This window comes from Drosophila hydei, unplaced genomic scaffold (assembly GCF_003285905.1).
Source record: "Drosophila hydei strain 15085-1641.00,03,60 unplaced genomic scaffold, DhydRS2 tig00000060-arrow-pilon, whole genome shotgun sequence".
Taxonomy (NCBI): domain Eukaryota; kingdom Metazoa; phylum Arthropoda; class Insecta; order Diptera; family Drosophilidae; genus Drosophila; species Drosophila hydei.
The window spans coordinates 2707564-2722334 of NW_022045656.1; the positions used below are offsets into that span (position 1 = coordinate 2707564).

The following is a 14771-nucleotide window of genomic DNA, read 5'->3' on the forward strand; positions in this document are numbered from 1 at the left end:
TTTAATAATCCTTACCTTTTGTAAAACGTTTGAAGCACGCGCTAACAGTTGAAATTACATTTTGTTATCGATGAGCATTGACCAGTGTATGCCACTGAGCTTACAATTTTAATGATTCATCGCAGTTATCAGCTGTTTAGCTGTTAAGTGTGTATACACTGTTTACTACTTGGCTGGCCGGTCTCATTCGGCCAATTATTTATTTAATTTTTATAAAGAACATAAAACTGACTAGCCGGCCAGTTAAATGTCAACACATATTTAGAGACTCCTATAAAGCCTCAATTTACACTCCAGAAACAGAACACCTATTGCTGTGCACTACGAATGCTGTAAGCATAGGAAAACATTTGTTATATATTCCAACTGCAACGTCTACATATGCACTCACATTCATATATATAACATATTTATAAATATACTTATACAGATAGGTGAGTAAGTGAAGTTCAAAAATTTGCAAATGTTGCATGTGATTCACAACAACCCCGTCCGCCAACAGACAAAGATGACACTTAAAGTAACGAAGCTTGCACTAACGAGTCGCCTCATCATCCTGGCCGTCCAAATGCTGGGCAATTGGGTTGTGCCAGATCATAAGCCGGATGTATTTCGCATGCCAATGCCCATAGTGAATGCAACGGGAACCGTATATGGCTTGAACACGCTTGTGAATTTCTGCTTAGGCGGTTTGCGGCATTGGGATGGCGAATACTTTCTCCATATAGCCTACTATTTGTATACCTACGAGAATACACTGGCCTTTTATCCGCTGTATCCGGTGCTCATACGGAATTTGGCCGCTGCTTGCGAGACCTTCAATGTGCCTATGTCACTGCACGCTCTCACACTGTTTATCGCTGTCGTCCTCAATTTGTGGTTCTTCTGTGAGGCAGCCAATTATCTATATCAGCTGACGCAACGTGTCTTTAATGATCTACACAAGAGTTGGAATGCAGCGCTAATTTTTTGTTTCAATCCGGCGAGCATTTTCTTCACTGCCGCCTACTCGGAATCGCTGTTCGCCTACGCCAGCTTTATTCTGATGCTCGAATGTGTTCGACCAAAGCAACAGTTTAATTATATACGCATTTGCATCAGCTTGACTGCTTGCATAATGTGCCGTTCCAATGGATTGATTGCCGTCGGCTTTCCCTTATACTTCTTTGCGCGCCATATGATTCTCACTGCAAACGCGAAACGCTGCAAACAGCTCTTCAGGATGTCACTGGCCATATTCATCCCATTGTGCATATTGCACGCCTATTATTTTTACATCTATCGAATGTATTGCATGCCCAGCATTAATGTGAAGCATCCTGATCAGGTGGTGCATTATGCCAGCGAGAGGAACTATCTGCTTGCTGGAAACGGACCGGAGGGATCACCTTGGTGCCAGTATACTTTGCCATTCCCCTATAATTATGTGCAATCTACCTATTGGGATGTTGGCTTCTTGCGTTACTATCAATGGAAGCAGTTGCCTAATTTTTTGCTCGCATTGCCCATGTTAATCTTCATGCATTGGCATTGCTGGGATTACTTTTTGTTTTTGGCCACAAAATTGACGCCGCAAGTTTCAAGCTGGCGAGAGTTGTTCAAGACACAAAAGTCACTACCATTCGTGCTGCATGGTGCATTCTTGACCCTTGTCTGTGTCTTCTTTATTCATATTCAGGTATCAACTCGTTTGTTGGCTTCAGCCACGCCCATTTTTTATTGGTTTGCTGCCGATCATATGCCTAAGTCACTGGCGCAACTTTCATTTCGCTCTAAGGCTGGAGCTCTGTTTCTTTGGTGCACTGCGTATTGTGCTTGCGGCACAGTTCTTTTCGCCAACAATTTTCCCTGGACTTGAATACAAGATTCATATTGGACAGACGTTTATGTGTATATTTACATATATGTGAAGCTATTATTATTTGCCGAAGAGACTGTAATAGGATTGGATATGTTGGTAATTTTTATAGGCAATTTTATTAACGGTATGAAAAACAAAAGCAAATTAAATTAAATAAAAGTTTAGAACCAAAGAAGTAATACATATACACATAAATCAAGAGCAATAATTTTGCTAAACGCCTAAATATATCAGCAATCATTTTTCCCGGCCTTTGTATTACTGATTCCTTTAATTATTGTTTGACCTACCTACCGCATGCAAGAAACATAAATAGGTGGATGGAGTTTCTCCACAACGATTTTTGTAGAAGACGTTTAATTTGTTAAAAATTAAAAAGGGTATGTTTGAACATATAACAAGTAAATTATAGCTATTTAATTATGTACTAATTTGTATATATATATTTTATTCTAATAAAATGTTATTTTTAATGCCTTTAAATAAAAGGAAATAAATGCGCCACAAAATATATTAGAATCGGAATAATTTTAATCAATTGGTTACATGAGTTATTTGATCATCGCGAAGAGCTTGCGATAGTCCTCTTCCAAAAAATCTTTGACTATCAAGCTGTTAACAGATACTTTAGCTTTATTTTTAAAAATATCGAATAAAGTTGAAAACTTAATGGATGAAATACCTCCACCGTGTTTGAACGTTTTTTTTGCTTACTCTAGTTGTGGTGAAGATTTCAAAACAGTTTTTACGCACAAATATCGATAACTTTATGCAATGTTGCTAAGCAGAAATTGATCGATTGAGTTGTATACAAAATAGACCTAAGCTCAACAAAAGAGGTGTTATAAAAAATACGATACGGCCGTAAAAATGGAGCAGCTTTCGGGTGTTATGATAATAATTATCATAGGCGGCGGTGTTCTGACTTTTGTAATGCTCTTTATATTCGCCAAACGCCAGATAATGCGCTTCACGTTGCGTAGTCGTCGTGGGCCCCACGTCCCAGTAGGTAACGATGCAAAGAAGGCGCTGCGCCGTGAAATTGAACGCAGATTGGACTGCATACAAAAGATAGCACAGGAGCCAAAATTGCTATGGACCGATACAGACAAGTATATACTGCAGCCGGGCCCGGAACAGGAACTTCCGCCCTATTACTATCGAATGAAGGCCGTGGACGATGTCAAATTATTAGAGTCAGAAATAGCGCGCGCTGATGGTAGCACACGTCACGCACATGAAAGCTTGCGAGCCTTTCTTTTGACTACGCTCTCTGTTACGCTTAATGGTACTGGGCAGCGCATAATACATCAGTTCTGCGACACATATGAGCACGCACGTCACGATCCAAATGAGTTTGGTAAGGACGAATACGAGGTTTATTATCATATGTTGCTCAAACTAATGGAAGCGTAAGTGCGAAATTTTAGTGATTATCGACTAAACTAATAACTGTTTTTTTCCTGCACTAGTGCTAAGCAGCTGAAGAACTACAATTCAAGGAAGGCTTCACCTGCGCGCACTCCACGTAAACAGAAAATGCATTCGTTGCTAGATCCAGCTCGATTGCGTCCGCCACCCGTCGTGGAGCCACAGAGCAGCGAGCTTACAGCTGGTCAGCATGCTAAAGTTAACATGACGCTGGGATTGCAGGGTGATGAACTTGTGGCCGCTGAGCTGGCTACCAATCCCTTGCACCTGCAAGCGCCAGCGGAGCGAGATCTTATCATACGCAACCGCATAAAGACGCCTACGCTGGATGATATTGCTGTCGAGCCAACAGTGGAGCAGCCTCATGGCGATGCGAATGCCAATACAGCGGAGCATGAAATAATGAGCATTTCGTCGGTACAACTGCAGCGAAACTCGAGTGTTGTCTAAAGGTAACTTATTATTTTCTAATTTATCGTATTAAATTTACATTTAATTTTTTGCATTTCTAAAATATGATATCCTTGCTATCAATTCGTTTTTTTTTTGCATTTGTCGATCAATTGCGAATACAGAACTAAATCTAGTAAACGACAAGAGTAACCAACCTCATTGTCGTACCACGCAATCAGCTTTACAAAATTATCATTCAATGCAATGCACGCACTGGCATCGAATACCGATGCATACCGCGATCCATTAATATCTGATGAAACCACAGAGTCTTCTGTGTAGTCCAATATGCCTTTCATTTCGCCTTGGGAGGCTTCTTTGATAGCCGCCTTGATCTGTTCCATTTTGGTCGGTTTTTCCAAACGACAGGTCAAGTCGACAACAGAAACATTCGGCGTGGGCACACGAAAGGCCATACCCGTTAGCTTACCATTCAATTCAGGTATTACTTTTCCAACAGCCTTGGCGGCTCCTGTGCTCGCGGGTATTATGTTGCACATAGCGCTGCGACCATCGCGCCACTGTTTACCGCTCGGCGCATCTAAAACTTTTTGCGAGGCTGTGCAAGAATGGACTGTGGTCATCAAACCTTCCACAATTTTGAAATTATCGTTAACAACTTTGGCAAGAGGTGCCAGACAGTTTGTGGTGCATGAAGCATTCGAAATGATCTTCATGCTTGGCTGATACTTCTCTAGGTTAACGCCACACACAAACATTGGCGCGTCTTTTGAGGGCGCAGAGATGACCACTTTATTTGCACCAGCATCCAGGTGCACCTTTGCAGCTGCCATTGTGGTGTATCGACCAGTACACTCAACTACCGTCTCGACGCAACTACCTTTCCAGTTTATTTTTTTTGGATCTGATTCGCTACTGACCTTTATCTTTTTACCATTTACAATAAGAGTCGTTCCCTCGACCTCAATCTTATTCTTCAATTTGCCATGGGTTGAGTCGAACTGTAGCATGTAGGCCATATATTTGGCGTCCATGGCTGGATCGTTAATTGCCGCAACTTCCACATCATTTCGCCTGATTGCCTCCCGTAGAAACACACGCCCAATGCGACCAAAGCCATTTATACCGATTGCCATAACAATTAAATTTTAATTTGAATGACGAAAATTATAGCTTATTTCCCACTACTTTCTCCAGCTCGAACTATACTTATACAAATTTGAAAAATTGAAATACTAAACATGAAAATCTAATGCAAAACAAATATAAAACTAAATTATATATATACATAATCATATTCTATTCATTTCAGTTTGACGAATTTCTTAAAGCTTATATGTTTTTATTTTTTCCAGACACTGATATGCCAGCACGTTCCACTTATCTGCATCAACAGTTACCAAAGTCGAGATAAATAGATTAGGAGTGCCGAATATTATTTTCCTCTCTTAGTTAATAATGCATGTAATATATGTTATATTATTATTTTAAGATATTAATATTAAATATAGGTGAATATATGATTATAATTATTGAGATTACAGAACTATAATTATAATATAATATATACATATATAAATATAATGTAAGCTATACAACTCGATTAAATTATATTTCTGTTTTTTCCAACTTTTGCTACGTTTTATCAAAACATTATAAAATGATCTAAATGATGTAATAAACAATGATAGCCATTGAAAGTTACGATTAATTTTGCCCACCAAATAGTGCACAGAAATTGTAGCTTATTGTTGTATTATTAACATTAATTATATTAATTTGTTATGTTTTTATATTTTTGCCCTGAATTTAAGTAATTATCTACCACTTCTCTCAGACTACCAAGTTTAGCTTTATAATATATGGAATTTCTTTGCCATTCTTATATGAAAAGACTTTAACTTATTTCCGACTGTGTCGCTTAAGAGGTTTTGAAGACTTGAGGTTTGTTTGAGGGTTATGATAAGTGGGCTTGTCTTACGTATTGCTTGTTATATTTGGTTTGCTCCTGGTATAAATACACGTAGCAAAATATGTAATTGTAAATAATATTGTCTTAAATCTAACCAAAGTTTTAGATACAATTTGGAATATACTGTTAGTATAGTTAATTGAATCATTTTAAATTAGAGTGACTATGCTTCTGAAATTTCTTTATTGAGTAGAGCTGCAGAGCTTTGCACTATGACTCGGTGGACATAAAGTCCACATTGATGTTTTATTTTTCTATGTTTAGATGCCAATTTTGTCGATTTACCAAGCCAACGGAGCACACATGAAAAGATTTTGCGAAATCTATTACATGTGAATGTGAATAAAAAAAATGATGTGTGCGTGTGTTCGTGTGTGCGGGTGTGTTTTGTAGTTGGTATTTTGGGAATGCTGCCGGCTAAAAGTGTAGCATACATGTGTGGACAGCACAGACTGCTCCTATTCACGCAGACAGCGCAAACACAAATCAAGCTGCAAGTCGTAAAAATTTTCAGAGGCCGCCTCTCGACTAGTTTTCGGTATACAAATTGCTGTTTGCTTATTGCAGCGTAGGCAAGGCCCCAGTCTCAGCAGCCCGTGCATAATTAACTGACCAGGCCGTAAAGAAAGCCAAAGCAAAAACTGTTAAAAGAATAGCAGAAATAATGGAATAACTGTTGCAAAGCCCTTCTTTTGGCAAGGAACGGTTAGCAAAGCATGCGGGGGAAAAGAAAATGAATCGTTTTGGCTGATTAAATTAAGTTTTAATACTTGGGCAGCAAAAATGGAGAGCTAAAGTTCTTAAAGCTTTTAAATCTTACCAGATTAAGTGGATATGAAATATCCTCATAAATAAATAGTTTAGCGATGTATGCGACCAACAATGATTCAGTTAAGGACTTGAACTTCTCAACTTAAAGTAACGTTTGATAATTGTGTATATTAATTAGATTTTTTAATATATACATACTTTAATAGCTACATAAGACACAAAAAACCAATTACACGTGTGTCTGATCGAAGGTGCAATACCTTACCTTAAGATAAGTGGGACAAACTGTATTTCACAGGCATTGTTTCAAGTACATTCCATCGTAGAGACCATGGCGTAGTCGCTTTTGGCTAACAATTTTTGGTTAAACATTTAACTGGCGCCTTGTTAGTCAGCAACATTTTATTGGTTAGACACACAACTGCTTATAAATCAATCGAGTGCGGCCAGCTGCCAGGCTCACGGTGGATCCGTACCCGGACTTGGATCCGAGGACTGGGCTTGGGCCGGGGTCGGGCCTGGGCAAAAGGTGTTTCAGCAAAATGCAAATGCGTATCCATAGGACAACGCACACAAAATCAGCTGCGTTGCTTTGCCGGGGGCGCCATTACTCACCTTTGTCTGCCAAATGGGTTCCTCCCACCCCATGCATAGCTGATGTATCAAAATTTCGCTTGCCGAAATGTAGCCCCAGAGGCAGAGTTTCTGTTCAAGCGGGGCATGGCCCAAACCACTTTGTATGACGAGCGAAGCACTCTCAAGCATTTCGAATGAAAGTTTTTGCGTGTCGAAGTTTATGAGTTGAGTTCTTGGCCAAATGCATACAAAATCCAACTTAAAACCTTCTACTTTAATCTATAGATTGTCAACTTTACATTGTTTCGGAGCATTGTCAACATGTTGCTAAAAGCGCCGCAACATGTTGTCAAGCATGCGACGCCCACACAAAGCCCGTTGCTCTCTCTTTTGATAGCTGTGGGCTCTCCTGGCACTGGCCGAGGTGAATTCTGACCCCGGACTTAAAAATGGGGCCGCCTATTACGAAATTGCTGAAGTTAACAGCAGAAGTTTTAGCCAATATATTATATTCATATTTATATATTGAAACATTCTATTTGGCCCGATCATAAACTTGAGCTAAATGGAAATTGAAAGTCATGTTAACAGCGCACTAGGCCTGCAGCTCGGAAACGGAAGCGAAAACTTTGTTGCGTTTCTTTTTGCTTGTATTTTTATTTTTACTGCTCAAATTTATGCGCAAAACTTTAAAATTGAAACTGTTTTTTGCCGACTGCAACGACACGAGCAAAGTTTTGCATTAAAAATTGCATCCAGTTTACGCCAAGGTTAAATCCAACCAAGTTTTTATGCCAACTGTTTGGCAAAGTCGAAAGCAACATTTTCTTTTGTTTAATGATGCTTCATTTATTTATGTCGAAAGTCGCTGATGCTCAGTAAAAGCCTGATGGCGCAGCAATGAAAATAATGTTTACAGATTTTTGGCATAGTAAAGGATTCAAGTCATAATTAAAAATATTTATAAAAATTATAATTGTTTAATACAACGTTTATCCTTTATAATATATATATTTATATATATTGAAAAAATAGGTTTCTACTTGAAACACGTTTCAACTATATATATAAACTCATATGCCCATATTCACTTTACGAACAGAGTAGCATTTAGCAGAAAGCATATAGCCAGTTTTAATTGGGTTGCCAAGCAACAAGTCACATAATTTATTATATATTTTTAATGCAATAAAACTATCAAATATTCATCTAAAATCCAAGGGAATGGCTCAAAAATATTCTTTATAGTTAAATAATATATTTACGAAGAACTATTTCTGTAATGCAAGTTCAAGCCCTATTGTAATGAAGGCACTCAAACTGGAGTACACAACTCAGGCGAGAATATTTATGCTTAATATTTATTTAAAATGCTTTATCATTTGGGGTCGCTGTTAAACGCGTCTCTCGGGTGCCTTTATAACGTATTTACGAGCCACTTGTTGTATCGGGCGCTGAAGTAAAATACAAGAGACAGCAGAAATGTAGAGAAAAACATAAGTAGAGGAACTTTAAGTGCCAATAACATTAAAGCAAACAAGAAAGAGTGGTAGAGTTGTGAACTCTTTTATGGAAGCGGCATTGACAATGGCCGAATTGTTGGTGGCACAACTGAAGCAGCTGAGCAGTAAGCCATGGCTATAATCGCATTTGGCTGATATCGTCAGCAGATAAAGTAAAATAGCTGCTGATGCAAATCAATGCATAATGTGACAGCAGCAACGGAAATTGTAGTTGTTGCAGCAGCAGTTGACGCAATGAAGTTTGCCAAAAAATCAGCAAATAATTCAAATTTAAATGCAGCCTGCAGCCTGCAGCTGAAACTGCGATTTGGATACGAGCTCGACTACAAATTGAATTGTCAAACACAACTGCTGCAGCATCAGAACAAAGCCCCGTTCACAAAAGTGAGCAACTGCTGCAGTCGCTGCGGCCCTCACTACGACACACAACAGCACGGAACGGAACAGAACCGACATTTCTCTCTAATTGTGCGCTCAAGTGTACTGCATACAGCCTGGTTACGAAATTAAATCAAAAGATCTATGCAGGCGGGAGACAACGCGGCAGAGGCGGCTCTAGTTCAAGTGGCTATGGCCAATTCCTTTCGGCCCCGAACAAAAAACTTTGCAATGCTTTTGGCTGCATTATTGGATGACATAGGCAACAGAAATGGACATTCAGTTTACGACCAGGCACTCCAGACAAGATGGTTCAAATTAGGCAAGCAGCACGAATAGTCTGTACCCTGTAGAGGGAACAAGCTGTCTGGAATGTAAAAGAAGCTAGAGCATTGGCCTTATAGCTTCATAGACAGGGAACTAAAAGCAAGCAATTGTTTGACTACATGCACTGAGAGAAATTAAACTTCAAATTCAACGACTTATAACTGTAAGATTTGTGGTCGAAATTGAAAAGAATAAAAAATATTGTGTAACTATATCCTATTCTACTGTAAATAATATAAATGAAATATATGCTTTATGAATAAAAATATTAAATGAGAGTATATTGGCTTTTCCATTTTGAGTGGAATGCTTCGCTCAGTCTGTCAGCTTAATATTGAAGTATTATAGAAGCTTAAAATTATTATAAATTTTGGCAACTTCTTCTGATGCGACACATTTGATTTCAGTTGAATAATGAACACAGTCTGGTATAGGCGTTTTCAGCCGGATTACAAAATCGTAATTTCGTAATTGAGACCCGGACAGACAACAATCTGTTTCAATGTAACTTTGACGTCAGCGAGGTAACTGACTTGTGGTAAGGAGAAAATCCTTTTCTTAACTGGTTTCTGTGGCTTTTGTTAGAGCATTCTTAGCGACTGGCAAAAACTGAGATTTTTACCACAGACTTGAGTAGATAATTGCAAAACCTACCACAACACATTATTTTTGTTGACTTCATCAGAGATCAGAATGTTGTTCTTTCACACTTAGCTTGCAATCGCTACAGGGTATCAAGAGAAAAGAAATAAAAACTAGTTTTATTACTGTCAACTCAATGGCGGCAACCATCCCGCCTACCTAATACCAACCCCAATCAATTTTAGAATGTGCTTTAGAATGTGATAGGATGATATAAGAGCAATTTCCAAGGCAATTTTACTCTTTAGAAACTGGGCCAAGTTGTCGGCTTATGAAAAGTGTTTACATTGTATATAAATAAATGTGAGCTGCTTAAAGAGTTATAGCTAGGTCTAAGCAGGTGAACGACTCGGGCACCCACACAGACGCCGCATAGCGTTATTTACGAGCTGGTCACATGAGAAATAGCTCTGAAATTGAATTGCAATAAGGCGAAGCAATTAATTTAGCTGAAGGCAACCGCAGCAATTACATTGATATATATTTATGTATATGTAAGGGGTTATGCACTATTTATATAGAGTAATGTCAATTTGTTTGATGCGCACTGCAGTGCAATAGCTGGAGCAACGGCAGCAGCGTCAGCTACATAATAGTTTGCCATTACGTGTTACGCGACGTATACGTAATGCCAAATGTCATGAAATTTCATTACGATTCGAGTGCAGCAGCAGAAGTCAACAAAATGTTGAACAGTGGGTTAAACTGCCGGCTAAACCAATTACATTTGCACGCCATTGACAACAGCAACAATAATGTCAACAGCAGCCGCAGTAGCAGCAGCAACAGAAACAGAAACATCAACAATATTGCCCCTAAAAGTTGCGAGGCAACGGGAAACGACGCAGCAACAGCGCTTGAAAAATGTCCACAATGAGGAAATGACGTTGAAAAATTGTAAAAAGTACACACACAACACACACATGAGATATACAAATAAGAGAGAGTCTTCCAGCAGCAACAACAACTTGTAATGAGCTGCAACTGAGAAGTTAAAGTGATTTATTCAATTCGAAGCGGGCCCAAGTAAACAAGTACCTAAAATAAAATGTAGACAGTAGACGGGCAACTGCATAATGTCGCACCCTAAATACGCTACATATACGCATATTGATGCATATGATTTATCAGTGCGTAAATAAAATGTTGAAATAGATAGAAGAAAAAGAAGAAATATATGTTGGGAAAATCGCGAAAATGCAAAAAAGATTAAGTATAGAAAGGGACAAAAATTAGTATATATATATTTACCACATAAAATTATATGTAAATATGCATTAAAGAAGAATCGTTAAATTTCAAAATGGAATCAAGATGAAGAAATTTGAAGTTGATCAAAGAAGAAGAAAATGTAAAGAATGTAAACATGATTTTTAGAGAAGAAAAAAGAAGAGTCGTGAAAATGTGATGAATAAGCAGATTAGCAGAAGTAGATGAAATGAAGAAACAGAAGTGAAGTAGCAGATACAGGATAAAAACAGATTTGATATACAAATTTTTTCAAAAATAAAAAAAAAAATGAAGAAAATTTAGGGTAAAAAAAAGTAAAAGCAATGTGAAAAATACGATGAAGAAGCTAGAGTAGGTAGATTAAAAGAGAATATTAAGAAGGTGAAGAAGAAAATATGTAAAAACGAACATATGAAGAATATGCATAAGGAATGAGGTAAGGAAGCAGAAACAGAAGTAAAAAGTAGATTTGGTAAAAGAAATATTAAGAAAAGATATTAAAAGAAATTGAAGAAAATGTTTAAAAAAAAGAAAGACAGGCGTAAAGAAACTGGAGGATGTAGTATAAAAAATAGTAAGAAAAGGGAAATATATAAAAAAGAACAAAAGCTGAATATGCAAAGGTATGAGGTAAAGAAAATGCTGATGTGACAGACAGAAATCATGTCACATCCATTAATAAACCCCATTACATTTTGACTACAGTTTTTAATAAATATATATTATTTACATTTATTTGCTGCATTTATTTTCATTCGTTTCCATTTTCTTTCAGCTGGCTTCTAGCTCAGCAGTAAGGTGAAAAGAGTTCGCCTTGCTGTACGCTCAAGGGATATCTCGCTGTAGTTGCTCGACTTGTTCTCTGCGTAAGACGTTACACAATTCCTGACAAATTTATAGTAGCCCATTGACAAAGGGTGGACAAATTTAGAGCCTGGGTGCGCTTCCCAAATGATTGACCCGAAATAAACCCCAATGCCCGAGCTGTTGCCCGCTTGTCAAAAACTCATTTATTATTTAAATATTATCAGGCGAATAAAAAAGTTATGCAGAAAAGAAAGAAGAGGAAGACGGGCAGACAGGATGCTGCTCATTTTTAAAAACTTTTCTGCCTACTTCGTTTTTTTTTTCGGTTTGTCTGCTGTCAACTTCAATACGGCATAAAAGGACATGCCAAGGTGGCAAAGCCGCGGACACTTGACGCAATTCCCTCGCATTGTGCGTGTAAAATTACAATTCGGAGCCCCGAAGACGAAAGACCAGCACCAAACTTTTTTTCATTTCTGCCAAAATTATTGTTAAGAACTTGAACAAAATGAACAATTGTGAAAAGTGAATGAATTATGGTGTAAAAGCAGGAGAGAGCGGGAAATATTTGCTTGCTGATGTGCCTTGCAATATGTGGTCAGAGGTTCAAATTGCGCAACGTTTTCAGCTGCGCCTGATTGGCATACAACATTATAGATAGATCTGTATAAATAATTTTTTTTTAGATTTCGTGTTTATTACATTCATCTGACATCAACAGAAGTTCATTTTTTTAGATTAGAAAAAGTTTTAATATAGGTTTCTAGTTTTTTTTTATAATTTTTTTTAGCTATTTGAGGAGAAGCTACACATTTTTTGCCTAGTAACAAATAGGTATATAAAATATCAAAGTATTCTACTGACTACGAAGTTACTCGTGACGAAATTCGATCCATGTGTGACAAATATCTAGATCTAATACTTTCCGAGATAGCCGCAGACGAGCTAAGATGCGCACCAGGTTAGCTCGACCTGGCGAACTCCAGATTGAAATTATACCTTAGGGTATTTCATATGGAGTCGCCCACAACTCCTGTAAATCTATTAGCTAAATGCGACAATTTGGTATTAACAGTGTTTTATTAACATTTGATGTTAACAATGGCTCATATTGTGCTATGTTAACAGTGACAAATTAGCAGTGTTACATGAACAGAGTATAGTGTATATTTATATTATAGCATCAATTTAAATAATCAGTCAAAAGGCATACTTGAATTAACCCATTCTGTTCAGTATAATTTGAACAAAAAAAAAAAAACAAATTGACGCAAAATAAAACACAAAATACAAAATTTTGGTGCTACTCTAAAGCGTTTTTTATGGCAAAAAATAAAAAAGCGATTGTTGTGCAACTGAGAATTTATGCCAGGACAGTTTCTGTGCCTTATCATTGTCACAGTGCGCCCGCATGGCCCCGCAGCTAAAAAATATTTCTTAACATTTCTGTTTTTGTGCATAAATAATTGTTTATGAACACGTACGAAGAGGGCGAAGAGTCTGGTTGACAAACAATAGCGAGCACATGCAAAAGCCAAGTCAAGTGGAAGAGCAGAAGGGAGAGGGAGAGGGAGGGAGAGACGGGTCGCAGCGAGTGAACAACTGGCAACTGGCAACTGGCAACTGGGTTAGGCGGCGACATGGCACGACTTGGCTGACTCGCGTGACCAAAGTGCAAGAGGTGATAAATAACAGCAAAATGTAGACATCACAGAGCTGAGAGCTCTGAGCCGAGAACCTTAATGCTAACCCAACCTGATACCAAATTCTCACCCGAGGCGTATCTCAGCTTGTGTATGTTTCAGCAATATCGCAGCGGGCAAATGCAAACAAAGTTGATGCCACTTTCAAGTTTGTGTCGTTCAGTTTATAAAGTTGCAACAGCAAACTATTTACGAGCCAGTTGCCAAGGCTAAAAAGCATTTAGTTCGTTTTAACACTTCACTTGCACATCAGCAGCCAAAAATGCGAACTGCCATTTTCCGCTTCACTATCTACACACACGACCTTCTCCACATGGCTCATCCTCATGGCTGACCCTGGACGCGCGACCTAGCTGCTAACCACAACACATTCATATGAAGATATCATTCGTATTTAATTTAACACCCTCACAAAGGTATGGACATTTTGCAGCCACACATGTCGTACACTGAAAGAAATTGAAGCGCGTATATAATTTTATTCAAAGTGGCTTTGTTGAGGCATTGATATTTAATTATAATAAATAAATTTATGATACAAAGGAAGGAAATAATAGTCACATTTTATTCATCAATAATTTTTTCTTTCTAAAAATATTTTTAGTTAAATTTCGTTGTAAACCGTTTAACTATGTTCATTTTATATTGATATATAAAATCAGACAACATCATATATCCGTCCAATCTGATGAATAACTGCATATCTGTAGTACGGAATAGACAAAAAATTACCTCTATCGACCATAAATTACTTCTATGTCTATTAGGGTTAACTAATGTGCCAAAAGAAGCATATCAAAAAAACTGCGATGGATCGTAGCACTATATTAAACGACTTATATGAAAATTACCTTTCGAAAAGGGTATTCAAGCTTCATAGTGTCGTTGTCTCTGTTTTTTTTTCGTATGTCACAGCACTCATCTCTTTTAGCAGAACCACCTTGACGGGGTTTTGTCCTTGTCTTTGTTTTGCTGGCATTGTGCAACAAGGGCTAAAAATACATATTAAAGTAAACATGCAGATGCTTCAAAGCGGCAACACACAAGGACTCGTATGAGTGGTCTAGTTGAATGAGATCGACTAGAAGATACTACATAAGCCCAAACATATGCCTGAATGGATATAAAGCTGGATA

At 37.9% G+C, this 14771-nt stretch overlaps 3 protein-coding genes across 4 annotated transcripts; 2 read left to right on the forward strand and 1 right to left on the reverse strand.

The window, feature by feature from the left end:
• The first annotated feature begins 149 nt into the window (after nt 1–149).
• On the forward strand, nt 150–2033 carry LOC111592134 (GPI mannosyltransferase 2). The gene is made up of 2 exons (XM_023304174.2): nt 150–434; nt 503–2033. The coding sequence occupies exon 2, from the start codon at nt 509–511 to the stop codon at nt 1856–1858; it is 1350 nt and encodes a 449-aa protein (XP_023159942.1). The 5' UTR covers nt 150–434; nt 503–508; the 3' UTR covers nt 1859–2033.
• A 621-nt stretch (nt 2034–2654) lies between these two features.
• On the forward strand, nt 2655–5175 carry LOC111592157 (uncharacterized protein C1orf43 homolog). Of its 2 annotated transcripts, XM_023304208.2 has the most exons (3): nt 2655–3273; nt 3334–3744; nt 5062–5175. In XM_023304208.2, exons 1-2 carry the CDS (start codon nt 2732–2734, stop codon nt 3740–3742), a joined length of 951 nt encoding a protein of 316 aa, XP_023159976.1. In that variant the 5' UTR covers nt 2655–2731; the 3' UTR covers nt 3743–3744; nt 5062–5175. The 2 variants fall into 2 exon arrangements, with proteins under 2 accessions (XP_023159976.1, XP_023159975.1); XM_023304207.2 differs by lacking the exon at nt 5062–5175 and having other exon boundaries at nt 3334–3827.
• On the reverse strand, nt 3767–4973 carry LOC111592156 (glyceraldehyde-3-phosphate dehydrogenase). Its single transcript, XM_023304206.2, has one exon. It carries the CDS (start codon nt 4840–4842, stop codon nt 3823–3825), a length of 1020 nt encoding a protein of 339 aa, XP_023159974.1. The 5' UTR covers nt 4843–4973; the 3' UTR covers nt 3767–3822.
• Nucleotides 5176–14771: the final 9596 nt, after the last annotated feature.

Excerpts from the sequence above, each read along its gene's own strand:
- LOC111592156 (XM_023304206.2), bottom strand. The coding sequence starts at position 4,842 with ATGGCAATCGGTATAAATGGCTTTGGTCGCATTGGGCGTGTGTTTCTA.
- LOC111592157 (XM_023304208.2), top strand. The coding sequence starts at position 2,732 with ATGGAGCAGCTTTCGGGTGTTATGATAATAATTATCATAGGCGGCGGT. Across the intron at positions 3,274-3,333 it reads TTGCTCAAACTAATGGAAGC|TGCTAAGCAGCTGAAGAACT; the intron begins GTAAGTGCGAAA and ends TTCCTGCACTAG.
- LOC111592134 (XM_023304174.2), top strand. The coding sequence starts at position 509 with ATGACACTTAAAGTAACGAAGCTTGCACTAACGAGTCGCCTCATCATC.